Source organism: Balaenoptera borealis (assembly GCF_965194805.1).
Source record: "Balaenoptera borealis genome assembly, chromosome: 9".
Lineage (NCBI taxonomy): Eukaryota > Metazoa > Chordata > Mammalia > Artiodactyla > Balaenopteridae > Balaenoptera > Balaenoptera borealis.
This window is the reverse complement of record NC_138873.1, coordinates 119,466,231-119,493,898: the sequence shown is the minus strand read 5'-3', so window position 1 is coordinate 119,493,898 and position 27,668 is coordinate 119,466,231. Positions and strand designations below refer to the sequence as shown.

General features: G+C 37.5%; 2 protein-coding genes across 17 annotated transcripts in view; one reads left to right on the top strand and one right to left on the bottom strand.

Annotated features, from left to right (window-relative positions):
* The window catches only part of PGM3 (phosphoglucomutase 3), a 29,934-nt gene extending 26,825 nt beyond the window's left edge, over positions 1 to 3,109 (top strand). For 2 of the 4 annotated variants that reach the window (XM_082405866.1, XM_082405865.1), the window contains exon 13: positions 3 to 1,119. In XM_082405866.1, the coding sequence (XP_082261992.1) occupies positions 3 to 92 (90 nt within the window). In that variant the 3' untranslated portion in view covers positions 93 to 1,119. Of the gene's footprint in view, positions 1 to 2; positions 1,120 to 1,285 lie in introns of those variants that run through there. The other 2 variants (XR_014248611.1, XR_014248612.1) reach the window with 2 other exon arrangements.
* The window catches only part of DOP1A (DOP1 leucine zipper like protein A), a 114,171-nt gene continuing 87,377 nt past the window's right edge, over positions 875 to 27,668 (bottom strand). For 5 of the 13 annotated variants that reach the window (XM_082405824.1, XM_082405830.1, XM_082405829.1 and 2 more), the window contains 17 exons: positions 27,416 to 27,541; positions 22,723 to 22,857; positions 19,911 to 19,966; positions 18,651 to 18,755; positions 14,261 to 14,327; positions 13,963 to 14,107; positions 13,707 to 13,786; positions 12,744 to 12,853; positions 12,334 to 12,483; positions 12,128 to 12,189; positions 10,477 to 10,629; positions 9,215 to 9,351; positions 8,276 to 8,331; positions 7,190 to 7,354; positions 4,164 to 4,293; positions 3,285 to 3,344; positions 875 to 1,498 (listed from right to left, as the gene is read on the bottom strand). In XM_082405824.1, coding sequence (XP_082261950.1) covers positions 1,193 to 1,498; positions 3,285 to 3,344; positions 4,164 to 4,293; positions 7,190 to 7,354; positions 8,276 to 8,331; positions 9,215 to 9,351; positions 10,477 to 10,629; positions 12,128 to 12,189; positions 12,334 to 12,483; positions 12,744 to 12,853; positions 13,707 to 13,786; positions 13,963 to 14,107; positions 14,261 to 14,327; positions 18,651 to 18,755; positions 19,911 to 19,966; positions 22,723 to 22,857; positions 27,416 to 27,541 — 2,043 coding nt within the window. In that variant the 3' untranslated portion in view covers positions 875 to 1,192. Of the gene's footprint in view, positions 1,499 to 3,284; positions 3,345 to 4,163; positions 4,294 to 7,189; positions 7,411 to 8,275; positions 8,332 to 9,214; positions 9,352 to 10,476; positions 10,630 to 12,127; positions 12,190 to 12,333; positions 12,484 to 12,743; positions 12,854 to 13,706; positions 13,787 to 13,962; positions 14,108 to 14,260; positions 14,328 to 18,650; positions 18,756 to 19,910; positions 19,967 to 22,722; positions 22,858 to 27,415; positions 27,542 to 27,668 lie in introns of those variants that run through there. The other 8 variants (XM_082405831.1, XM_082405833.1, XM_082405834.1 and 5 more) reach the window with 5 other exon arrangements.

Sequence of the window (27,668 nt, the reverse complement as noted above, 5' to 3'; positions counted from 1 at the left end):
AGGAAAATGCGGACAGCCTTGCATATGAAGTGAGCTTGGCAGTATTTCAGCTGGCTGGAGGGATTGGAGAAAGACCTCAACCAGGTTTCTGAGGACAATTTTTATATTTTTAGAAACTAGATTTTTAAAAACTTTTTACAGGATAATAGTACTGCCATTATTGTGACAGGTTCAAACACATTTATAATCATAAATGTTTAGACTGCACCTTACTGGATTATTTCTAGATCTGATTATTCATTCTTTAGAAATAGGTAAGCTCTTACACTTCTTAAATTTAGTTTTTTTAAAAAACTGAAATTTACCTCTAATATCAGTCACACTAATGTAAAATACTGGAGCTTAAGTATATGATTCAGTCATTAACTTTATAATATATGCAAGGAAAAATTCATGAAGGCTGCTAGAAAATTAAACTTTATTTATTACCAATTCCTTTTGATGTCTTTTCCGTCGTCGTTACCTCAGTCGTTTTGCAGTACTAATATTCGCCATTGTTAATACAAATGAGGAGGTTGGAGAAGACTTAATATAACCAATTTTTTCACCGCAGAGTCTCCACAACAATTCTTAGATGACTTACCTCTCTTCAGTTAACATCACCAGGAATTCAGAGTTGTGACTCTGCAGGCTGAACACACCTCTACTCCGTACCGAGGTTGAGATGCTCGTGCTACACTTACAGGGATGTGTGGCCCAGGCTTCAATTACTCTTTACTCCTCTTAGTGAAGGTATGTGGGAGAAACGAGTTGTAATACATTACCAAGCCTCTGACAGAGAAGTGACGCCTTTCTGATACTAGAATGTGGGTTAATAAGGGAAAGAAAAAAAACCCTCAACCAATCTAAATTAAACCAAGCCTGAAACCAATAGAAAAAAAATGTGCAGTGTGTATTTGGCAGGTTTAAGACAACTCAGGACAGGAAAACAATGGACCATAATGGACTATTTATGTATATATAGATCTCTCTTAGGCACCATAATCAATACGCGCCCATAATATTTAAGCTTGATTCAGGCCACAGTCAGACATTCGTTCTTATTTACAAATATTTAAATTAAATACAACCTGAAATGTGTTTCGTTACATACAAAAAAAAAAAAAAAAAAAAAAGAAACTATACAACTCAGAGCAATGTTTGTTTTAAATAATTACATTTACATTTAAACTAAATGGAACCACTATGTTGCTCAAGTTTTTATCACCCCTTCCAGAAAATCTTTTTCTACCATCTCTTCTATTTTTTGCCTGGCTTTGCTGGAAAATGGTTTGTGGTTTTCCAGCTTCATGTCCTTGTTGGGGAAGGCGTTTGAGTAGAGGACGGGGCTCCCTGAGTGTCCTGCGCATCGGCTGGTGACTTTGCTGTTGAAGACTTGGCTGAGCACGTTGAAGAACGGCAGGAGCTGCTCAAGGCTGCGCACCGTGCAGATGGTGAGCAGCAAGTGCCCCGGCTCCCAGCCCAGCGCTCTCCCTGAGTTGTCCTCCTCCGGATTTTTCTGCAGAAAACAAAAAGGCGATTGTTACCAACAGACGATGCAGTATGTGAGAAAACTTAAAAGAATATAAGCATCAGCAAACAGTTAAGAAATGAATACAAATGATGACATTAAGTCTCCATTCCAGACTTGCTAAAACGTTTGCTTCTGACTGAGGCCTTCTGGTGCCAATTATTAATTGTACATTGAGGGTCTAACACTGTAGTAATATTTTCCAACTTGAATGCACAAGTAAGCTTAGTTATTAGCTGAAATTAGTTTTGCGTAGGGACTGTCAAATCCAAAAGTTCATGTTGTGCTTTGCATATACTCAAAAAGCTCCCAGATTTCTGGATCCCCACTAATGTACCTGAGGACTAGGTCAAAATGACTGAAGAAGGGACAGAGAGTCTTATACATTTCACTACTAGTAAGTCAGTCAATTACCTTGTGGCCAAGTGGCTTAAACTTGCCACAGACAGCAGCAGTCCACAGTGAATCATTACTATCAGCACAGAGAAAGGAAAGGAACTCTCAGGAGAGACCCTGCCATGCGCTTCTGTGTTGTGCTAAACCACATGGGAGCAAAGCTGGACCTGGAGTCAGAACAACGCCAGGGTCAGGGCCCCGGCTCTGCCGCTCGCTTACTGTGGGTGTCCTGGGCAAGTACAGAACACTTCCTCACTTACAAGATGGGGCGATGAAGAGAATGTATGTGAAAACTCTTGTCAACTGCATAAACACAACAATTTACGTACTTCAAGTAGCTAGTTTGAGAAGCCACCTAAACTGTACACACACAGTTGTAGACATCAGTCTATCTAGAGAAAGTTCTGAGAGAACTGAAGATGTGTGAACTGGGGCAGAATCATAGATATGAAAACACATTGAGTAAAGATAATGAAAACAAACAATGAACTAGATAGAAAAAACTATCAAGTGGGACTTAGGAAGCAGAATTATTGTCTGTCATATTTGTTGACAAATGGAGTTTGCCTTCTAAGGTGAGATGTTGCTGAGAAACTTTCATTGTTTACTTAATATTTTAATATCACTAGTTTCCTAGTGGAGAAAACAGATGCAAAAATCCAGCTTATTTTCTTGTGTGTGCTTATAAAGTTTGCTTATTTTAAAATAAAATCCTGCTTTAAATCTATTTTCCTTTCTCAGAAGTCTACAGGCGCAAACAAGAAAAAAAGATCATCTAGTTCTTTATCTATGGCTAAATTTGAAAAAAAAAAAAAAACAGCCATTAGTTTATTTCTTAGCACGAAACCGCTTTCCTTTCTCTCACCTAATAACACTGGCTTTAATGACAGTCCGGGACTGATGCCCACACCACCTTCAGTCCCCTCAGTCAAAGTGCAATTCAACAGTCATTAAAGGGTCTACAGAAATGAATTTACTCTGAAGGGAAATGAGTAATATGCTTGAACCCTCTACATAGCTGATTTTCAAATGTAAGGAAACTATGATGTAACCTTTTGTTTATATTCTTGTCAAGATGTACCTTTAAGAGGACTTTTTTTACTAAGCTCTTGACCAAGAACAGTGCACTGGTTTTAGTGTTTCTGCTTTTCTTAATCAGAACTACACCACCTCCTCAATAATAAAATTAACAAGTCAAACATGTTTCCGTATGAACTATTCCTCCTTTCACTGCAACAGTCTACACTTGAAGAAAGACTTCCTTCCTGTTTACCTCTCTTGTCCTGTTGAAATCCAGACCTGGGTTTGTGTCTCAAGATTTGGTCCATAGGTGGCAACTTTTGCTGCCATACCACAAGCATCAAAAAGCCACCCTCACCTGATGCTTGGCCATCTCCAGTCCCTCCAAAATCACTGTCTTAAAGTCCTCCTCCTTGTCCTGTGGAAGGAAAGAGGAGAACTCATAGCCTTTGCTCCAGTGAAAAGTGGGCTTGGCCATGAAGACCTTGTTTAAGGTGTTTTGGATGGGAAAATGCTTTCCAACCGAAACGTTTTTTATTCTGTGGGACAAGTGTTGTGCAAAAGACTGTCATGTTTATTATCCCTTAGATAAGGGAGGAGTTTTATAAAAACTCATTACTAATGAAATGCAGGGATGACAAAGTACATGTGCCTGTAATCACATTGCTTCTGGATTTGTTGTCATGATTATTTTTTCCGACCCTGCAATATCAACATGAAAGTACCCAAGTGCTCTCCTAAACTCTGGACTCAACTTTCGTCTTTCATCTCTTCTTTTACTTATTAGTCCCTAAAGAAACAACTTGATTTTAAATCAAGTTCCACATGTCCTTCAAGGACAACCTCCTTTTAAATCACTGTCCTCCATTCCATCTCTGTAGTGTGTGGAATGTGGTTTAGGAGCTGCTGCCTGAATAGGGGACCCCAGAAGACTGGAAAATTTCTGAGCACTCAAAGCACATACTACAAACTAGGGCTCGCAAAACAACCCAGATCGTCCCCAAATTGTACAATTTATTTTTGAAATTTTCTGAATGCAAGGAAAAGATGACAAAAGGTTTGTAACAAAGGCCTACTGATGAACGTAAGAAACTCACTACTATTTTCTTGGGTAAAGATCTGTAATTAATTAGCCTGATACACAGTGGAAGATGCACATAGATAACGATATAAGTATATTTTACACATTTTATCTTCTTACACTTAACAAAAACAAATTTAAAAAAGAACGCAATACCTTTGCCCTTTTCCGAAGAAGTTTTGCAAGTCGTACTACATAAGGTTTAAATTCTCGTTGATGTATGCCCTGCCTTCTCACTTCCAAACCGGAATCATCTGAAGCTTCTGGAATAAAGGCCCATCGGTACCTACGTATAGAAGAATGATACCAATATCGGTAAGATGCACGCTGTGCTGTCTAAGACAAGGCCACATAAATCCAGTAGACACATCATGACCCCACCACTTATACAGATTCACATACCAGCTGTGCCACTTGTAGCCCTGTCACCTTGGGCATGTTTCTTAACCTGAGCCTTTATCAGTAAATAAAGACACTATTAACTACCTCATAGAGTTGAAATGAGTACATGAACATTTGTAATGAACAAATGAAATTTGGAAAGTACTCAACACCATTTTTTTCATGAGCACAACACAAGTAACTTGACAAATGTTTCCGTGCTCATTCATTACTATATAGATAAAAATCTCCAACATATACTTGGCCAGATGTTCCCTAACTACACACTAAGGGGGCAAAGAACTGAAAGGATTTAAGAAAGATTTAAGTAGGACTTCTTTCATGCTTCTATTGTATTTTTATTTTAAATTTTGTCTTTAGTAAGTAAAATTAATATCTATGGAAAAAATTCAAACAGTGTAAAAGGGTGTACCAAAGAAAGGCAGTCTCCTTCCCACCACAGGCTCCACCGATATTGCCAGTTTCGTATATATCCATCCAGAGTTTATGCATAAAAGAGCACATAGCCACACAAGCAATCCCCTCCTCTTTTAATAAATAAAATGATTGCTGCTTATTTTAATTACACATCTTGGAGATAAGATCATACAAAACAGCATCCTTTTTAACAGTTACATAGTACTCCAGTGTTGGAAGGTACTGATTCAACCAGTCTCCTAGATTGTCCAATTTCTTGCTATTACAAATAGTGCCATAATGGATACGCTTGTATAACTGCTGCCTTTTATGCATGTCTGAGAGGACAGTGATTGGGGAAATCCTTGGATACAGCGGAATTACTGGCCTAAAGAGAATCTGTATTTTGAATTTTGGTAAATATAAACCTCTTTGGAGAAAAATTAGACAATATCAATGTACTCTTCCAACAAGAGTAAGAATGTGTCTATTGTTAAGGGTAAAAGGAAGTACTTTTAGATCTTTACCATTCTGATAGTTATTAGTAACTTTAATTGGAATTTCTCTTATGAGTATGACTAAGCACCTTTTCCTGTGTTTTACAAGCCATTCCTTTTCTCTGAACTATTTGTTAACCCTGTCATTGGCCCATTTTTCTATTGTGTTATCCATTTTTACATATTAAGCAAGTTATACTTGGTCATATACATTGTAAATATCTTTTCCCAACTCAATGCTGCCTTTTAATCTTTATGGTATTGTTTAGTCACACAGAGACTAAAAATTGTATGTAACTAAATTATGAAATATTTTAAACTTTTGAAAAAAAATCATGCTTAGAAAGATATTACCCTTTCAAGATTATTAAATTCTCCATGTTATCTTTTATTACCTTACAGATTTTTTAAAAAAAGACAGTAGTTAAAAGAAAAAAAACTGTAGTTGATATTACAGCATTTTTATCTCTTTTCTATAACTATATCTTGACAAGTAAAGAGGACAAACTCATTTTGGTTCTCATCACAGAAGCTGAAAGGTCACTGCTGTGAGCATAATATTCTTCCTAGAGCATGAAGACTACAGTTTCTGTTACCTCTGTGAACATAAGCATCCTAGTTAATTTTGGCCACTTTCCTACAGTTCTGCTTAGTATTCTTTTCTGAACTTCTTCAGGAGTAACATCAGTTTAACAGACACCCAACCACTGAAATTCATTAAGAAGTGGATATATATGGTTTTCAAATGGAAAAAAAAAAATGAAAGGAACTGGAATTAATGTAAAAAAATTTCTAGTTCTTACCATTAAATTTAATGAAAAGTAAGCTTGTGCAACAAATTTTTAGAGATTTAAGTATATCCAAATATAGAAAAAAGATTCTGGTATCTTACTCTTTATCCTATTAATATTCCATTCCAGAAGAAGAATATAACACAATTTTATATATTATATAAATACATATTTGATCATGTGGATAAATTCTCAAATTAGCTACATAGTGATAAAGCAATCTTATATAGTTTGCCTATTATTTTAAAAATTTAAATATGAAAAATCATAAGTAAATACTTTTGAGCACTTATGAACAAGGCATTTAACTTACATTAATTTTCTCCCTATTCCCCTCTGCCATTTCTAGTTCAATTCACTATCATCTGAAAGAAGAGCCTCCTTGTTTCCAGTCTTGCCCACCTCCCATCCTTTCTCCAAGCTGCACAGCCAAAGTAAAATTTCTGAAATACAAGACTGATAGCATCACTTCATTCCTTAAAATTCATGCTTCAGCAGCTTCCCACTGTCCTTAGTTCAAGTCCAAGTTCTTGAATATAGCTTCTAAGTCCTTATGTAACTCGGGCCCTTTCCAGCCTCATATCTCAACATGCTGCTCCAGCAATACTGACCTTTCAACACTGCAGACACACCAGGGCCATCCAACCTCTAGCTCTTCACCCCCGCCTCCCCCAACCATCACCCCACCTCCTCAGTGTAAAACTCCCCCCAGGCCTGCTCTGACCCCTAGAGCCCGGAGGGGTCTCCGCTGTGTGGCCTCACAGCATCCTGCACGGCTGCTCTCAGAACACCCAGGGTGTGTTTAACGGCGTGTCTCCTACACTGGACTTGAAGCTCTTAAGTCATGTATCCCCTGCCTCACGTGTGCTGCCTACTCAACTTGTTGACTGAATGGTCTGTCAGTCTGAATATACCCACAACAACCATTTCTGATACCTTCCAACAACTGTTGCCCTACCATCCTCCTGCCAAAACAATGACATTTTAATAAAAATTATGAATACTTCAACTTACACAAAAAACTTTATCTTAGATGTCACCAACCAAAGCAAATGCATTTCAAAAATATCCATTTAATATCCTTACTTTTACTTACATCTGAAACTGAGGAAGATTTTCGGAGGGCAATGCCAGAGCCAAATCCAAGAATTTGCAAGCAGAAAGATAGAGGTTTAACCACCGCTGGCTGTTATATGAAGTAGAAAAGCCATTACCTCCTGTGTAGGTCGTCTCCAGACCAGCCACAGAGGGGCCTGAAGTCCTATAAGCAGGAGACGGTGCTGTCAGCAGTTGGACCCACTTACTAACAGGTAATTCCTGGAAAATCTCAAAATGCCAGCTAATATTTTTCATAATCATTCTGATAAATGTACCAGTAAATTGCTAAGCAAGTTCATGACTAAGTTAATATTACTGTTCTCAAATCAAAAATTAATTTTTCTTCTTTAAATTTTAAGAATGTAAAAATAGTAGAGAATAACTTGTTATACTCGAGAAGTATAAAAATACAAGCTGTAAAACCAAGAGGCCTCCCTACTACTCAGTGTCCTTCTGCAAGGATGGTGGGAGGGAAACTTTCTATAATCATCAACACAGTTATTAGTATAGGGGACTCTCTTTTATAAACCTAGGATTAAAGAAGAGTAAAATATATTCAAGACACACAGTGTTAAAGGAACTTCTTAATTTATAAACTTATTTGTACAAAAATTCCTAAATAAAAATAAATTATATTTAGTCACATATTAATAAACTGCTTCTGCTAAAAAAACCCCCAAATTTTAGTACATTAAATTGAGATCATCCTGGAAGATATGGACATTTGTATACCTTAGTTACAGGTTACCTGCCATAATAGGTTTTGCTGAATGTTTCAGGAAAAAGATCTGACCTACTAAAACCAATACTGCTCACATAGCTGAAACAGTATTGCTTTGCTTTAAACTAAATTTGTGTCTAGAGGCCAAAGACACATGTTGATAGTTTAATTCAGTCTAAAATACCTAAGGAATACATGAAACTGTATTATATCCAAATATGATCAATTGGATAATAATGGACTAAATACATAAAGTGTTCAGATAAAATAGTGTCTATACCCTCCTAGTTGTAAAGTAACATTCTGGATGATTTTAGGATACTACACACTGACAAGACTAAATCAAAATGAATTACATATTACCGTGAAATGTCTTCATCAGCAGTGAGTTCCTGCTCCATCAGTAAAAATACCTGTACCTGAAGACCATGGAAAAAGTGTCAAATGTTTATATAATCCTTCTTTCAAGTTATCTTTAGGCTATATTTTCATTAATCCAAATACAGATTTTATGATACAACTTTAGGATCTTTAAATTATACTTAGTTTCTAAAAGTAAAACTGAAAATTCAGCACAGAGCCTTGCTACTAATTTGGCAGAGGTGAGATGAAAGCATGGTCTTATTTGGTGATATGGAACAGAGATACAGTTATTAAAAAAGGAAAAATATTAAAGCCAATTTCTTTGTGGGGAAGTTATAATGCTGGGTTTTCGGAGTTACAGATTCCTGTCCCTTTCCTTTCTCATCTCTTTCCCCAGCTCCCCACGTTGTTCAGATGAGGGCGACAGGGTATGGTTTGGGAGGGGAACGGACTGGTGTAGTGGGACTCAGGAAGGTTTTATTGTTTGGGGGTTTACAAAATCTTGTCAGAGTCTCTCTGAAGCAGCTTACCTGGGTAAGTGCTGCACTTCAAGAGTGACACACGCCCTATGTCAGGCCATCTAAATCTAGCTAAACCATCTCTAATCACTCTCAAGGTGCTGCAAAAGGCAGGAACCAGGCCTGGCAGCCAGGACAAAGTTAAAACTTTGGTGTAGTTGAGAATGAACTAAACCAGATCAGAAGAGGTCATGATTCGCAAGGAGCTAATAATTGCTAATGTTGCATATTTCAAAATTTAAGCTGTATGGAGACAGAATCTGACTTGTTTGCTATTTTCATCTGTACAAATTTTCAGTAACAGGCTTAACTAGAGTTCAGTTCTCTTCCAAGATTAGTTTTTATACAGTAAGCATGTTGGTGCTTGTCACATTGTTTTATAATTTAGATTTATTACCTAATTGAATTAAAATTAACTCACAAGTTCTGTGATCATGGTAGGCCAGAGTGAGGTAAGATGTTGTGGAGACATTCTTAAAAGTAACACTCTGAAGAACAGGAACACTTGAGAGTGAAGAGTTGGCACCTGGGGCAAACGGAGACTCTCAACCAATCTCTCTGAAAGAAATACAGTATATTTTCAATATCAAAATAGAATCATTTTCATATAAACTTTTCTATATAATCTAGTTCAGTACTTCTCAAACTATCTATGATGATCAACTTTTTAAATAATTTCCAGTCTGTTGCAGATCGATACTTTCATAAAATATAATAAAAATGAATTACTAGAAAAAAATCAAATTAAAAAAAGATAAATAAAATACAACGCCATGTTCTTATCGCTAGATTCAACAGATTCTATCACATTGCTATAAAGGCTTAAAATGCTTACTCTACATTTCTGAACTTATCATGGATGGAATAACAGACTGATACTGGTCCATGGACCACACTTTGAGTAGCACCGATCTAGTCGACTTTAAAAAAAAATCACAGGACAAATAGTGTGCATGTTGCACACTGGACATTAGGTATAAAGGGTTAGAAAAGGAGGAGTCACTTATCTTCTGAGAGAGAGAAATAATCTCAGTAAAGAGATGACAGCTGTCATCCCCAACCCCGTCCCCGCACGGCCTGCTGAGGCTGGCTGCTGTACAAGCACACTGACTCAGCAGCAAACAATACTGCCTGGGGCAAGTTCACTCCCATCATGGAGCCATTTGGTGGCACAGGGCGATGACTGCCCTGATACCCTTCAGGACACAGAGAGCCACCAAACCCATCTGATGAAGGTTATCAAAAACCTTACACAACCCCCTACCCTGGCCCCAAACTCTAGATCTCCACCTACTTCTAGCTAAAATAGAGGCTACGCCTCTATTTCAGACCCCTCCTTTAAAGGTGCATAACCTCTCATCCACAACAAAAAAACCCACTAATATGCCTGTCTGCAGTAAAACAGTCTTACACCTCATTCTCAAACATGAATTCCTAGGAAATTTGACCCAAACAATAAAATGGAGACCATGTTTAGGCAAGTCCTATAAACTCAGTGTTTGATTTCTTTTACATACTGGTGATGATAACTTTTGTCGTTTCAATAGAACAAATTTCTAATTCAACAACATTCTCCATCTACCAACACTTCATATATTTCACCCCAACTTACAACTTATGGAAGGTAATTTCTAAGGAACCAAAATATTTGGAAAATAGAGAAAATAGTTTTCCACTATTTACCTTGTATATCTGGAAGATATTTCTGATACTGGTCAATTTCACTGCTAAAAATAGCAAATGCTAATCTTTTCAGAAGCATGGCTCTCTGCTCTAGCTCCACATCACGGTTTGCAAAGAGATTAAGTGAACTGCTTTGAGCCACAGCTACACGAGCTGGAAGAAAAAAAAAAAAGCAAGTGAGAGAGGCTGTGATATAGTCATCAGGCGATTTGAAAAAAGATGATTCTGCTTTTTGTTTTTAAGAATGTCTAGACCCTATGACATCCGGGAGAGAGGACCTGAGAGTAGAGGACCTGGGGCTCCTCTCCGAGGCAGAAGGACTGGCAAACAGATCTAGCATATACAAGCCAAAGACCAAGGGGTGGGAATTGCAATGTGGAGAGAGAAAAAAATTTAGAGCTGTAGGTTTCAGAAGGTAAAATCACTAACAATGCCATTTTATAAAACCGTTTATTATTTTAGGCCATCTGCCGAAATCCTTCTCATTGCTTTAAAAATTTCTGGCCTGGCCAGGCCTAGCCTACCTAGCTCTCCTTCCTCACGTCTTGTACTCACCCCCATTCCCTCTTCTGCAGGCACACTGTCTTGCTTGCTCTTCCTTGAATTCACTGAGCTTGTTCCTACCCTGAGACCTTTATTATTTTTGTCCCTTATTCCCGGAATACTCTGTCCCTAGGCCTTCTCATGGTTGGTTTCTTTAGTTTCACATCAAATATGAACTCTTGAGCTGTTATTTAAAATCTATCGTATCACCCTATTTCCTTCACAACTTCTTACCTACTGTCAAATAATCTTATCTATTGGATTAAGGTGAGCATAATGTCTGGCCCATTTTGGTCTTTTAATAAATAACTGTTAAATAGATGAATCTGAACCTTAAAACAAACCTGTGAAGACTAGAGAGAATACGCTGTCCCTTTTCCGGAGGGGGAAACTGCAGCTTGGGTTAAGAACTGACAAGAAATTCTACAGATTCATCCAGCTTCACTGCTATTTGAGGTCATTAGTTTAATAACTTTCAAACTTTAAAAAAACCAAGAAAACCTTTTTTTTCCAGATTAGATACTATGAGGAAACCTAATATATAAGCCAGTAAGATGGAGAAGAAGTGGGGTGGGGAGCGATTCTGGCCTTCCTGGCCCCTCTCTTTCTTCCTTCCGAGAAGATAAACACAGCCCCAGGACTCTTTTTTTGGCTGAGCCATGCAGCGTGTGGGATCTTAGTTCCCCGACCAGGGATTGAACTCGTGCTCCCTGCAACGGAAGCTCGGAATCTTAACCACTGGACCGCCAGGGAAGTCCCCAGAGCCCCAGGATTTAGAGGGAGTTGTTTGCTAGGTTTGTTCCTATTGCCTGCCTTTCTCGGCCTCCCTACCTGTCAGTCCTTCATTCGTTCAATGATTACTGAGTGCCATGTTCTACGTTATGTGCTGAGGAAACAGTCTGGAGACAAATTTGACATGGCCAAATAGTTTTACTTATTATTTATCAACTATGTTGTCCTTTTTAAGTTTTAACATTATGTTCCTATCGGGTACTAAGTATAACTTGACAAAGAGCTAATTCAACAGTTTCTAGAAAAGAGCAAAGTAAATACGAATGGATCCTGTATAGGAAAGACACTGCTTAGGTTGTCACCCCACAATACTCACTCATCAAATCTCTAAATGTCGTCTTATCATGTGTCATCAGATTGTCCATAATTGCTCTCCAACTGAAAGAGACAAGGATTATGATATGTAAATAAGATTTTGTTGTTGTTTATTATTATTAAAAAAGTGTTCTACTTTGCAGATGGTAGTTTTCAACAGACTTTGTGAGGTGCATTATCATGTTGAATAGAAGCAAGATGACTTACTGATTAACACAAGAGGCATCCATCTGAAAGAAGGTGGGATCCATAAAGAGGTCAAAGGCTTCTTTTTTCCAGGCTCTCCGTGTGTACTGATACCCACTAAGGCTGCTAAGCAGCTGGACGCAGGCTCGATAACTAGGGGCGTTATGTGCACTAGGAGGAAGGAAGACCACTTTAACCTGTATGGTATAACTTTAATCATCATATTACATTATACCTAAGTGTTCACATTTACCTAAAGCACTGATGGGAAATAGAAAGCACTATAAGAGAAATAATTTTTTTTTATCACTATAATTCAAGGTAAAAATAAAGTCATTTTGTGGTAATTCCAAAAATGGCAATAAAGGAACACAATTTATTTTTAACAGAGTATGAGTTAACTAACACATCTAGTTAAATAATAATAGTACCTGTGATTTCGGAGGTAGGGCACAACATAATGCATAATATTTACAAGTAAAGGAATAACCCGTTCTTTTTCATCACTGTAGAAAACCATATCCAAAAGATGAGCCAAAACCTAAAAAAAGTAAGAAATGAAATGGAACGTATAATCTGAGAGCTGAAACTGACAGCACTTAGAGGTGGTTTTCAGTCTGTAAGAAAACCTAGAATACCTTAAAATTAGAAAAACCTGAAATCAAATCTCCCTAAGCCATTCTTACATGAATGGTTTCTGCCACAATTTGCGTTTTTTTCCATTATAACTATAGGATATAAATATGGGCAAATTTTACTATTTCTAACCAAGACAGGGAAGAAGAGAAAAAGAGAGGTTAAGAACCTTCCAATGTGACAGTGAGTAAACAGCAAATTTAAGACTAGAAACTCAGTATTCTCTTTCCCTGACTGAGTTACGAGGTGGCTTGGGAAAAATCCAACCACATGAATTGAGCTGCAACTCTGTCAATTTGGTCTTAGTCATACTGTTCTAATCTCTGTGAGGCTCAGTACCCACATCTGTAAAGGGGAAACAAAAATGACCTGATAACAGGGTATTAAAAAAGAGCGTGTCAGAGGATGTATATAAAAATGTTTGGTAAACTGTAAATACTTTGTAGTGGCAAGCATCATTATACCACCTCCACCCTTCCCTACCATACTGTGATACAAAAGCACTTAACCATTTTTAAAAAGTACACTTTTAAAAAACAGTGCATGGTGGGGAGCAATATCTAAAGTTATTATCACTAATATTTAACAAACTACTAATCTGAATACAAAGTCAAAACTTTATTTTACATAGTGATTTCTTGAAGTACAAAACAGTTTTTCAAATTAAAATCTTCTCTGTAAGAATTACTTGCTAATATTTAATTGTGAAACTGTTTACTTGAAAGTTCATGTGAAAAAACCCGATGATGTTTGTTTACCTCAGAGAGTAATGTCAATGCATGGACACTATATACAGAAGGAGTTATGTTTGAGGTTTCCATTGCAGGTGATAACATATCTAATAAGCAAGAGAAAAGACAGGTAAAGATATGGTTAGGTTTTTTTCCCACTGAAAAAAGCTACCTGCTAAACACAAGAAAAGAGACGATTTGACTGTACCTACAGTGCTGACTGCAATAAATTCTCAGTGAATAGATGCCTACCAATATAAACTTAAATGTCTGAGATCAATACCTTCAACATCAGATTCCAAATTGGTTCCATCTACCATTATTTTGGGAGAAGGTTTAACTTCAAGATTTCGCCGCAGCCACGTTGTCTGTTCCAAAGAAGAACCAGCGATTGCACCGATCGCATCCACTATTTTATGAGTCACATCCTGAAGAAACAAGGATAACCCATGATATCTATGTATGTACACAGGCTCACACACAAAACTTCACAGATGATCTTATCTGACTTCCCCATTTTAGACCTGAGGTACTGAGAAACACAGAGTTTGGGCAACAGCTCTCAATTCAGAATGACTTACCTGGAGGTCTCTTTGGTCTTTTTTATTTTCCAAACTAGGGTTTTTCATAATAAACTCATTCAAAACCCTAAAAGGACCAAAGGAAAAAACAAACAGGAAATATCAGTGTAAAGAAAGTGATGCAATCTAATTTTTCACAGTGAGCAAGTGGTTTTGTGGCCTGAATTTCTATTTTATATGTGTAATGAATGTATGTATATATGGATATCCTATGACTCAGGTGAAATGCATAAACATATGCATGAAAGACCTGTACAAGGATGTTTATAACAGCATTATCTGTAAAATCCAAAACAGGAAAGAACCCAAATGTCCAGCAACAGAAGAGATAAATTGTGGCATATTCATACAATGAAACACTAAACAGCAATGCAAAGGAATAAATTATAGCTACATGAAATTACGTGGATAAATTTCATAAACATATGTTGTGTGAAAGAAGTAGACACAAAATAAAATATTTATGTATAATTATTATTCAAAACAAGACAAAATTTATCTGTGTTGTTAGAAGTCAGAACAGCGGTTATCTTGGGGCAAAGGGAAAGGACAGTAATTGGGAGGGGACCTGAGGGGACATATGATGTCTTATTTCTTAATTTAGGTTTGTGGTTGAACAGTTGGTATGTTCACTTCATAATAACTTGTGGAGTTGTATACTTATAATCTGTATGTTTTCTGTATGTGTTTTATACATCAACAAAAAATTTTAAAAATACCCCAAATCCCACCAATCTTAAACTGTAATATAAAAATGGTTTCTTGTGTGTGTGTGTGTGTGTGTGTGTGTGTGTGTGTGTGTGTGTGTGTGTGTGTATAGATAGACAGGTATAAAAGATTAAAAATACTTCATGAATGGAAAAAAATCCATTTCCATTGTTTGCTAAAATTCCACTCAATATTTACCTTGACTTGCTTTTATTAAGATAAATTATATGCATAATTATTTCCAAACTAATATGAAAAGTGATATTGAAGAGCAATCATATCAATTTCTATTTTATAATTAGGAATTTTTAGAGGATCAGTGGAATGGTTGGGGAAAAAAAATAAGCCACCAGAAATTTAAATAGGGAATTTTCTAGTATAACGGAAAATGTCCAACTTTTAGTTTAAACACTCAGAAGATACACACATTGAGAAGGAGGTAGGATCCTCCATTATCTGAGAAACAAGAAAGGAAGAAAAAAACAGGTGAGGAAACAGTAAAATCTCGTGGGGGAGAAGCTACAAGTCATAATAGATGGCCTTAATTTTTAATGAAATCAGCCAGCAGGATATTTGGTGATGATTCAAAGAACTGTCCATATTCCCTCTTTGAGCCTTAGAACAATTCAGAGGTAGGTAAGGCAGGTACTGTTATTCTTGACAGATGGGAAAATAGTGTTGGAGAAGTTTACTGATGTACCCAGGGTGCCAGAGATGAGGGTTAGAACTAGAGATCAGAAGATAAGAATCAGAAATCTTTACGAGAATGTTGTTTGAGTTCCAGTGTTTACCGTTATCTGTCATCACTAAAAATTATCATACACACTAGTTATCTTAATCTTTGATCCAGGAATTGCAGACATTGAGTCCACTGCTCTTTTCATTACACCTTCAATGGCTAAAACTCCTTCAGCTTTTTGGTTTAGAAAATAGACAGCACGAGGGTCTAGGGATCATCGTGACCCCTGAGGTTCCTGAGCAGGATTGCTAGCTCGCTGTGGCCCGGCTGGGCTCCCAGTGTTACTCAGCTTCTACAGGCTGATCTACTCTCCTCCAGCTCTCATCACTGTCTCTCCACCCCTTCTCTGCTTCCTGGTGGAAGACTACACTCCTACATTTACCAGAACACTTGAGGCCATTTTACTAAAGAGCCCTCACTTTCCCTCCCCTCCACTTCAAAATTTTCTAGACCACTGGTTGCCAAACCAGAATCACCAGTTCCCTTAAGGACAACAGAGAAGCTAAGTCTGTGTATATAGATCCCGACAACTACCCATTTAAAATCACCATCAGAGGGCTTCCCTGGTGGCGCAGTGGTTAAGAATCCACCTGCCAATGCAGGGGACATGGGTTCGAGCCCTGGTCCGGGAAGATCCCACATGCCGCGGAGCAACTAGCAACTAAGCCCGTGAGCCACAGCTACTAATCCTGCGCTCTAGGGCCCACGAGCCACAACTACTGAAGCCCGCGCGCCTAGAGCCTGTGCTCCACAACAAGAGAAGCCACTGCAATGAGAAGCCTGCGCACCGCGACGAAGAGTAGCCCCCGCTCGCCTCAACTAGAGAAAGCCCGCGCACAGCAATGAAGACCCAATGCAGCCAAAAATAAAATTACCATCAGAGCTACAGAGGTTGAACAGAAGGTCAAAGTTCTTTGCACTTGGTTGAATTTACATCCATTCAGCGTGATAACATGTTGACTGTGTGAGGTAATGTAACCCAGGTTGGAGAAAAGTGTATTCCCTTTCCTTCCCCTCTTCTGTCTTAAGCAGTCCTTTTCAAACTTTACTCAAATCACTTGACACTTGTTAAAATGCAGATTCTGATTCTGGTGGTCTGGGGTGGAGGTTGAGACTCTACATTTCTAACAAGCTCCCAGGTGACTCCAGTGCTGCTGGTTGAAGGATCAACCTCTGAGTAGCAAAGTCTTAGAGAAAATGCAGCAGGACTTCCCTGGTGGCGCCGTGGTTAAGACTCCGCGCTCCCAAGGCAGGGGGCCCGGGTTTGATCCCTGGTCAGGGAACTAGATCCCACGTGCATGCTGCAACTAAGGAGCCCGCCTGCTGCAGCTAAGACCTGACACAACCAAATAAATAAATTAATTTTTAAAATGCAGCCTTCTTTCTCACTCTTACACCTGCCATTCCCTGGTCTCCATCCCCTCCCAGCTGTCTCTGGAACCTGGTGCTATCAAGGAGCCCCACTCTCTCTACAATCTTCTGTCTAGCACTCTCCTCTTATATAACACTTATCATAGGCCAGGCACTATTCTAGGAATTTAACAAATATTAACTCATTTAATCCTCGTAACAACTTTATGAGGGGGGCACTATTATCGTCCCCATTTTACAGATGGAGAGGTTAATAACCTGCCCAAGGCCATACAGCAAAGAAGTAAAGGAGATGGGATCTGAATCCAGGAAGAGTCTTTGCTGTTCACTACTCAACATCCTCAGGTCTTCCTTACCATTAATGATGACTTTCAAATCACATTTCCTCCTGCTACCTTGTCAGTTCTTTTTCTTCTCATGATCACACATTCAAAGAATAATCCACACTTACTTTCTCACTCTAACCCTTGCTGTGCTTATCGTCTCACCAAACTCCTCTCTCCTAAATCACCAATCCTCTCCAAATCATCAATAAATACAGCCTCTTATATCATCTTCCTTAATCTCTCTGAAGGGGTTAGCCATGCCCTCTTAAATTCTCTTTGCTTCTAGAACATTGAATATACCTGTTTTTCTTCTAACTTTCTGATGCTTCACTGTTTGCTTTTCTATCTCCTTTGCTGGCCCCCTTTCCTTCTTTTTTTGTCTTGTTGTTTCAATCCCACCATCCACAGCACACAAACTTGCTACCTCCCACTAGAAACAATTCCTAGTCCGTCTTTTCCCTCTGATCCATTCTACTGTTAACTTGCCAGTCATGACCCTCCTCAAAACCTGCCATCACTCCCACCCCCTGCCCAAGACCAAACTTCTTAATGAAAATGCAAAATCCTTCCCCCTTCTAGCTCCCGTCTCCCTTTTCATCCACCCACCATTCCACTGCTGTGCCCTACTTCATAGCCAAACCAGACAAGGTACCTTGCCCAGCGTACCCTTCCCCTTCCTGCTGCGCAAAGGCTTTCTGCTCCTACCACCTCCATTCACTGAGCAAATACTTCTTAGGGACATGTTATGAACCAAGAATAATGGAGAGCAAAAGACAGACATTGCCTAGGACATCATGGTGCATGCAGTTAAGGGTGACCGGAATTTATCAAATAATCACACACATTATTAACAGATCAGGAAACAACATGACAGAGAGAAAATGACTCTTCCAAATCTTTTTATGTTTAGGGCCCTGAACTCAAATGACCCTCCTCTAGGAAGTTCCCCGTCAGCCATCCTACTCACCCTTACCCCTTTCAATCCCACACTTTCTCCTAAGTGACTACGGTTGCAACAGCTTTATGTTAGCACATTTACATTTTCCATGTGTATAAACACACAATGTTCCCTCCGAATCCTCCCCCCCTTTTTTTTACTGGCCTCATATTATACATCTAGTTCTGTACCTTGAGAATCCTATGAGAAGGTAGAGGTCACACAGTCACCCAAAACATGTTATTCAGCAATCAGACAATGAACATTATTCTTTTATTTGAAATCATATTTTTAAGTGAAATTGCTTACCCAAGTATAAGAAACTGCCCTGGCGCTGGAAGGCTCAATTGTATGGAGTCTTTCAGGAGTATCAACAATGATGCCCAGCTATCCACTAAATTGGGCACTGGAATTCTGCAAGATAAACATAGCTTCTGTATACAGAAAAAGCCAACATCAACCTTAATTTTCCCTATATTTCCCCAGTCTTTGCCATATTTTCCTACTACTTTCTCTGAAACATTTCCTGAATTTTTATAGACTGTGATAGAACATTTCTAAAAGTTTTATATTTTCTACTAGTATTATATATAAAAAGAAAACCAAGCACACTGAAAATATCCAGTGGAAATTATTAGTCTAGGAATTCTGCTGTATAGAAATACCAATTTTTAATCACATGGACTCTCAAAAGTAAAATACAACTGCAATAAATCTCAGTTTATTTACTGCAATCATAGTTACCTACTCAATCCTATTCTCTCCACATCTCTCTTATATTGGCTCTTTTTCCTTCACCTATGAGTCTCTATCTCATCTAAGGGAGAGCCGTCAATCTATCCTGAATATCAATCATCTCTAGAGAAATTAAGATTATTACCTCTGTTTCTGGCTGACCTTAACCCTAACTCCTCTCTATGTATCTAAATTCAGCTTTTAGGCAGTCCTTGCTCTAAATCATAACCAGTTTAACCTAACTTTATAAATGTTAATCATAGATCACAAACTGTTGCCAAGCTTGATGATTAAAATGGAAACTACCCTATAAGGGAGGATTAAGATTCAGGTTCTTAAGTAAGAAGTTTATCAAAACTCAAATCAACTAACTTCTGTTCAGTTGTCAGTTAAATGCAAAACTGGAATACCACAAAAAGAAGATATTTTCATATCATCATTCCTAACATTAAAAACAGATTAGATTACCATGTGTTCACCTATATCAAAATAATGGATTTAGTGGCAGTAGGCATGGTTTCAAGAGTAGGATGTAGCTTTTCATTCATATTTAAATGATTTGCTTACAATTCAGTGTTTTAATGTCCAGTGTATCTTTAATACACTTAGGTGTTCATGTTTGTAGGATTTGCATGACTGGGTCATTAAGAGACCAATGACCTTTATTAGTATATCCTTAAACAATGTTTTTCTGTTTCTACTATTAGTTCTTTTAGTTTTAGAAGGAAAAAAATAAGCAACTTCTTGAAAGAATTCAGGTGCTTTTCTCCTATATTTCCTAACCTTTATACATTGCTAAATGAAATGAGGAGAGATCCACATCAGTTATCTTACCTTTGAATATAAGCATAGAAAAACTGAAGCATGCAGACTTCCAGAGAAAGATGTTTCTATAAACAAAAGAAATCAGTTTTATAGTGAAGAAAAATGCTGCCTTTCCTTTTCATAGTTGCAACTACTCTGTATTTTACTGCCAATTTTAAATTAAAAAATGAAAAGCAAACAAAATCAAACACTAGGTTGTCATAAAAACCACGCAGCTCTCTTCCATGTAGTAGGGAAAACACAAAACAAAAGCTATTTAAAAAGTTGAAAATGGACAGAAGAAATCAAACTATTCTCAGTTCCCCCCCCCACCCCATATCCGAAGTTGATACCCCAGTCATTACTTTTAATGATCCATTCACTCTGTAAGCATCAACACTATTTTTATTTTAATCAGCCTATGCTTGGCTGGGGCTATCAGAATTAGGTTGAAACTTTTTATGAAATGGGAATTTAAATCTATTTTACCACACATTTCTGTTAAATTAGTGTAGTTGTCCCACATTTGAACTAACTCCTAACAGCCTAAAATGTAATCTTTAACTAAAGGTAGTGCTGAGTGTAACGTATAATAAAAAGAACACACCTGTCTGTAAAAATCAGTAATTGGAAAGAAAATAATACTGATGTCCACTGAAATTTACCAATTCATTACTTTTTAGTATGAACTATTCCCTTGAAAACTTCCCCTTTTACCATATAAAGAAAAATTCAGAATTTAGTATATTGAGAGCAGGGGACGGAGCAGTTGAGAGGTGTAGAATTTGCTCTTATTTGTTTTTATATCCTTCACACTTAGCCCAATATCTCGGGCACAAGTAGATGCTCAAAATATTAAGCTGAACTGAGCTTTCACATGCAAATTTAAAATCCTATCACAAATGCCCCAGAGGTGATTTCAGAACAGTAAGGAAATTGTTAAAAAGTTAATATGAGGATTAATCTCCAAAACATACAAGCAACTCATGCAGCTCAGTATCAAAAAAACAAACAACCCAATCCAAAAATGGGCAGAAGATCTAAAGAGACATTTCTCCAAAGAAGATATACAGATTGCCAACAAACACATGAAAGAATGCTCAACATCATTAATCATTAGAGAAATGCAAATCAAAACTACAATGAGATATCATCTCACACCGGTCAGAATGGCCATCATCAAAAAATCTACAAACAATAAATGCTGAAGAGGGTGTGGAGAAAAGAGAACCCTCTTGCACTGTTGGTGGGAATGTAAATTGATACAGCCACTATGGAGAACAGTGTGGAGGTTTCTTAAAAAACTAAAAATAGAACTACCATACGACCCAGCAATCCCACTACTGGGCATATACCCTGAGAAAACCATAATTCAAAAAGAGTCATGTACCAAAATGTTCATTGCAGCTCTATTTACAATAGCCAGGACATGGAAGCAACCTAAGTGTCCATCAACAGATGAATGGATAAAGAAGATGTGGCACATATATACAATGGAATATTACTCAGCCATAAAAAGGAACGAAACTGAGTTATTTGTAGTGAGGTGGATGGACCTAGAGACTGTCATACAGAGTGAAGTAAGTCAGAAAGAGAAAAACAAATACCATATGCTAACACATATATATGGAATCTAAAAAAAGAAAAAAAAATGATCAGAAGAACCTAGGGGCAAGACGGGAATAAAGATGCAGACCTACTAGAGAATGGACTTGAGGATACGGGGAGGGGGAAGGGTAAGCTGGGACAAAGTGAGACAGTGGCATGGACATATATACACTACCAAACGTAAAATAGATAGCTAGTGGGAAGCAGCCACATAGCACAGGGAGATCAGCTCGGTGCTTTGTGACCACCTAGAGGGGTGGGGTAGGGAGGGTGGGAGGGAGAGAGATGCAAGAGGGAAGAGATGTGGGGACATATGTATGTGTATAACTGATTCACTTTGTTATAAAGCAGAAACTAACACCATTGTAAAGCAATTATACTCCAATAAAGATGTTAAAAAAAATAAAATTAAATTAAATTAAAAAAAAATAAACTCACAGTAGAAAAAAAAGTTAATAAGGACACTGGTTATTCACACACACAAGTAGTACACTCTTCAGGCAATAGAAAAAATAATTTAATATTTTCAGGTACGTGTAATAATTCTTTTAAGGAAGTGATTAGGTCTATTTTGCCTTGGCTTAAAATCTAATGCTTTCAGTTGGTAAATATTTTTTAAGAAAATAGGACCTCTTAGTGTTGCTGGAACAAAGAGCAAAAAAAGTAGAGAAGTCCATATATTAATTTGTAGACTTTTATGTCTGCCTAACTAGAGACAATGCATTGTGAATGTAGAGGCTTCGTTATTCATTTTTTGGTAGCCCTTGCAAAGCACAGTTTGTACATGGTCAAGAAATGATACTGACTAGAACTAAGGTTATGGCAAAATGTGGGGAGTTTACAGACTTGAGACATTCATTCTGAAGAGAATGCAGTAAGAAGCTGTGAAAAAGGCAACAACTGAGGTAAACAGCCCTTGGGCTCTGGCTTCTGTGCTCTTCCTTTAACATGACCAGGAAAATTTCACCTAAGAATTTGGTCACACAGCTCCTAACTGCCTTAAATGTACATATGGAGAGCTATGAGCAGTGAACGGCTCTTCACTGGCCACAGGGATGATCACAGCAGCAAGTCGCTGCAGATATTGAGAACTGTTTTTATTAGGGCGATTCGAGGAACACATGCAGTCATTTCTGCAATCCTTTTAAATAAGAGGATGTACTGTACAAAAAATATATTACCTACCAGGGTCATTTCTGAAATACAACTGTAAACAAATCGAAGTTCTTCTTACCTTGTCCTTGGCTATGGCTGGGGGCTGCTTTAAAACTTCCTTCACAGTCTGTATGACAGTTTCTGCTCTCATGACACTGATTGAACGAACCAGTTCTACTAGTAAAAGCTGTTCTTCACTGGCTGCAGGAATAACCTGGAGAACACATCATTGTATTCACTTATGTACGTGTATATTTAAGTCTTTCAAGACAAATCACAGAATTGAGAGAATATTTTATGGCCTCTTCTTTAGGTAAAATTTCTTTTTTTATCAATATAATACCTGTGCATCATTTCAAAAAATCAAATAGGACAAGAAGCCTTTTAAGACAAAATAGCAGTGCCCTTGCACTTCTCATGCCCCAAAGCAACAATGCTCAACTCTTAGCTCTTTTCTATCATTTCTGAGTAATATACACTGTTATTACTTTTCCTACTTCACAATATTTTCTTTAATTTTATACATCATCTACTGACTTCCTACTTTAGAAGACAAAGGTTTAGCTCTCTTATACTTTTCTCCCTATCCTCCCAACGTAGTTACATCATAACTTCATTTAAATCAACATCTAGGGTTCACATGACTACTTATGGTTATGCTGTGTATTATCACTGTATGTCTTTTCTTGTACAACTTTTTGTTTTCCCTAGAGTTAAACTGTTTTCTTTTGCCAATCTTTTTAAAATAGTTTTCATTATTCATTCCAATGATAAGGTTCAGTGAGTCTAGATTAATAATTTGCCTCAAAGAAATATAATTGTTTTTAATTTAATTTAATTTTTTTAAGGATTTCCAAAAAGAAACACTGGATATGATGAACTATGTATGCACTTTCATTCATTTCAGAGTTGTTTATGATATGAAGAATTATTTATGCATATTTTGTATATAAATTTCCTCTTTTCACTAAAATCATGATGAAAAAAATAAAAGATGTACGAATAATTGTATATCAACCAGCAGATGGATGAAATAAATGAATATACATCAACGGAAAGGAATACAATGCCCGTATTCATAATATTTTATATGTAAATGTGTTTAAAAATCTGAAAGTATATACAAGAAAACATGGTCATCACTAAGCAGTATGACTTCAGTTGGATTTTTCTACCTTTATTAAAAAAAATTTCCTTAATTGTCACAATGTGTTTAACAGAAGCGTGTGTGCACACACACGTGCATTTGTGTGTTTGCACTATTTTTGTTTGCTTGGTTTTCTCTATCACATGTTCATCCACAAACATGCCAAAGACAGTAAATGTCCTCTAACTGCATATTCAAAAACATCAGATAATTAATCTCTCTACCTTCTACTTGGGTTGGTACTCTCTAGGCTTGCTATACAGTAACATCTTGATATCTCTCCTGTGACCATCAGTCTTAAAGATTCCCTTTCCTTTTCTTCTGTGTTGGAACTCCTATTTCTTGGATCCCATGTTGCCTTCTTTCTTATTTTTTTCCTCCTCTGGTGGAGATACATCTTACAATAGCTGAGAAAGGGTGAATTGATCACAATTTTTTTGTTTTTTTGAGACATTTCATGGTCAAAACTCACTTGAGTGACAGTTTGGCTTGGTTAGAATTATAGATTGAAACTAATTTTCCCATCATAATTTCTAGTGCTGCTGTTGACAAGTCTTATCATTATTCCATTGAATATGACCAGTATTTTCTCTTTAGAAGACTGTCAGATCTCCTTTTTATCTTCAGTGTTTTGAAATTACTTGCTGATCTTTGTGTAGACAGATCTCTTTTTACAGTGCCTGTAGAAACTCATTTCCTTCATTTCTGTGGAATTCCCTTGTATTATTTCTTAGATACTTTTCTCCCCTCATTTTTTCTATTCCTTCTTTCTTCAAAAAGATATTGAGCCTCCGGTATCATTTCCCTAATTTTTAAATCTCCTTTCACCTATTTTTCCATATCTCTAAATTTACATTCTATATTTGGTATTTATCTACTTTCACTTTCCAACCCTTTATAACTGATTTTGTTTTGCTTCTGCTATAAAAATTTTTAACATTCAAGATAATTTAAAAATTTTGCAATAGTCTTTCTTATAATCTCTTCTTATTTCATGGATGCAGTATGGTTTTACCTCTTGAAGGACATTACTATTATTTACATTTTCCTCTGTTACCTGCATTGTTTCTTTTGACTTTCTCTATTTAGTTGTTTCGGTCTTTGTCTAATTTTTTGAGACTTTCTTCATATGACTTGGCTCTCTATCAATTTTAAATGTGAGTAATAATAATATAACTATATATATATATTTACAGAGTGCTTATTAAGTGCTGTGCATTGGTAAGTGCCATATATATATTTTTCCTTCTTCCCTTCCTCTTTCCCTCCTTCCCTCCCTCCCTCTCTCTCTCTCTCTCTCACTTTTTTTCTGATTCTCACAACCCCATGAAGTAGTATTGCTACCCTGAAGAAGTCATATAGTTAGTGAGTGGAGAAGTCAATATTTGAACCCGAGAGACCTGGTTTCAAAGTCTGTGCTCTTAACAACTATGTTACTATTGCCTTTCAAAAAGAAAGTAAAACATGATGGGAACTCAAGCATTTGTGTGCAGGACTACTGGATAGGTGGGCCTTCCTGTGTGGTGATAGCAGCCTAGTTTGTTTTTGCTAGGAGACTCAAAAACTTCAGTAGCTACAGATCTTTTTTCTTGGTCAGGTCATTTTCCTAGAGAGGAATCCTCCAAGCTCCTACCTGAGGGACATAATAGCTTCCTGCCATCTCATTGGGGTGAGGGTGATTCCCATTTTTCAAAATGTAGACTTTTGAATGCTGGTTTCAGCATGAAGTCTAATTTCTACCTGTGTCAACCTTATGCCCTTGGGTCAAGAGCCCCTCTTTTTTTTTTAAATTAATTAATTTATTTGTGGTTGCATTGGGTCTTTGTTGCTGTGAGCAGGCTTTCTCCGGTTGCGGCGAGCGGGGGCTACTCTTCGTTGCGGTGCACGGGCTTCTCATTGCAGTGGCTTCTCTTGCTGTGGAGCACAGGCTCTAGGCATGTGGGCATCAGTAGTTGTGGTGCGTGGGCTCAGTAGTTGTGGCTCACGGGCTCTAGAGTACAGGCTCAGTAGCTGTAGAGCATGGGTTTAGTTGCTCTGCGGCATCTGGGATCTTCCCGGACCAGGGCTCGAACCCATGTCCCCTGCATTGGCAGGCGGATTCTTAACCACTGCACCACCGAGTAAGCCCAAGAGCCTCTCCTGATAAACTCTTCACATAGTAAACTTGACTCCAGTCTCCTGATGGGGTAGGGTAAGAGAAGTGGGTGGTTGGTTGTTTGGGTTGGGAAAAAGGGATCTATAAACTCTCAATCAGTCCTCCAGATTTCAGCCCCATCCTAACTCTCTGCCTTTAAGAAGTACCTGATACTTCTACTTCCAGAAACTGTCTATAGTTTTACAGTGGGAACTGATCCCCTTCTTGCAGCAACTTAGTAGAGCAGAGAAAGCTGATATTGATATCCAAGTGAATTACAACTCAGACATGTTTTTCATCTTGCAAAATTTTGTTGACTCTTCTTATTTTTTTGTGGTGACCTCTCCCAATTATTTTGTCATTGTGGGTTTTGCCATTTAAAATTTTTTTACTCTCATTTTTGGGAAGAAAGCAGAGAAAAATGCATGTGTTCAATTTGCCATGTTAAACCACGTGTGCTTGACTGATTTTAAATAGTCTAGGATCTCAGTTCTGTCCAATGTAATATCTACTACTGAATCCTCACATGCAAAATGTCATATAAGTGGGAATGTTTATTTTTATTACTTTAGAAATGTCAGCCTACATGTAATGTGAAATCAGCACAAAAATAACAGATTAGAAACCTTTAGCTGGACAAATCATATATCTTATGGGAACATAAATTATTTAATAGCCTTAGTATTCTAATGAGTTAGTATTTATATCCAATATAGAACACTTTTTTGAGCTTTTTTTTTTTCAGATTAAAACAAATTTATCTATTAATTTCATTTATTTTTGGCTGCGTTGGGTCTTAGTGGTGGCACGTGGGATCTTTTCACTGCGGCGTGCAGGCTTCTCTCTAGTTGTGGCACGTGGGTTTCTCTCTAGTCGTGGTGCACGGGCTCCAGAGCATGTGGGCTCTGTAGTTGCGGCATATGGGCTCTCTGGTTGTGGTGCGCGGGCTTAGTTGCTCCATGGCATGTGAGATCTTAGTTCCCCAACCAGGGACTGAACCTGCATCCCGTGCATTGGAAGGTGGATTCTTACCCACTGGACTACCAGTGAAGTCCCAGAACACTTTTTTGAGCTTTCAAACCCACAAAGCAACAAAATTTTCACATACATAATCCAAAGACAACATATGAATTACATTTAGAAATGATTTAAGCAGTCACATTGTAACGAAAAACTAGTCAAGATGAAAATTTCTCTCCATATTCTTGCTCTGTGCCCTGAATGACTATCATTTAAAAAACATTGTATTATATTACCATTTCTATGTAAAATACAGCTACAGTTTTAATATCATATTTATTACTTGTCTTCACATAAAATATCTTTTATATTTATTTAAGAAATTTAGGCAATATATCATTATCTAAACCTGTACACAAAGTTGTTGCCTTTCCACCACCCACCCTATCCCAGCACCACTGCAACTAATGGAGAATTGAAAATCAGCATGTGCTCACCATATGTTTACCAAATGAAAAGACAAACACATACCTTGGTCCTAGTGGTGGTTTTGTTCTGTCTTCTTTCATTCCATACAAAGGCGATGGCAGCCATAAAGTGAACACCATGATTCATTGAAATGGGCCCCAATAATTCTAGGATCTGCTGTCTCAAGTTCTAAAAAAATTTAAGTAAATGACAAGTGAATTAAAAATTATGGAAGCATTAATAACTGGACTGTACTTTTAGTTTTTCTTGAAATAATATACAGAACTTGTATGTTTTACTACCTAAATAATGGTAG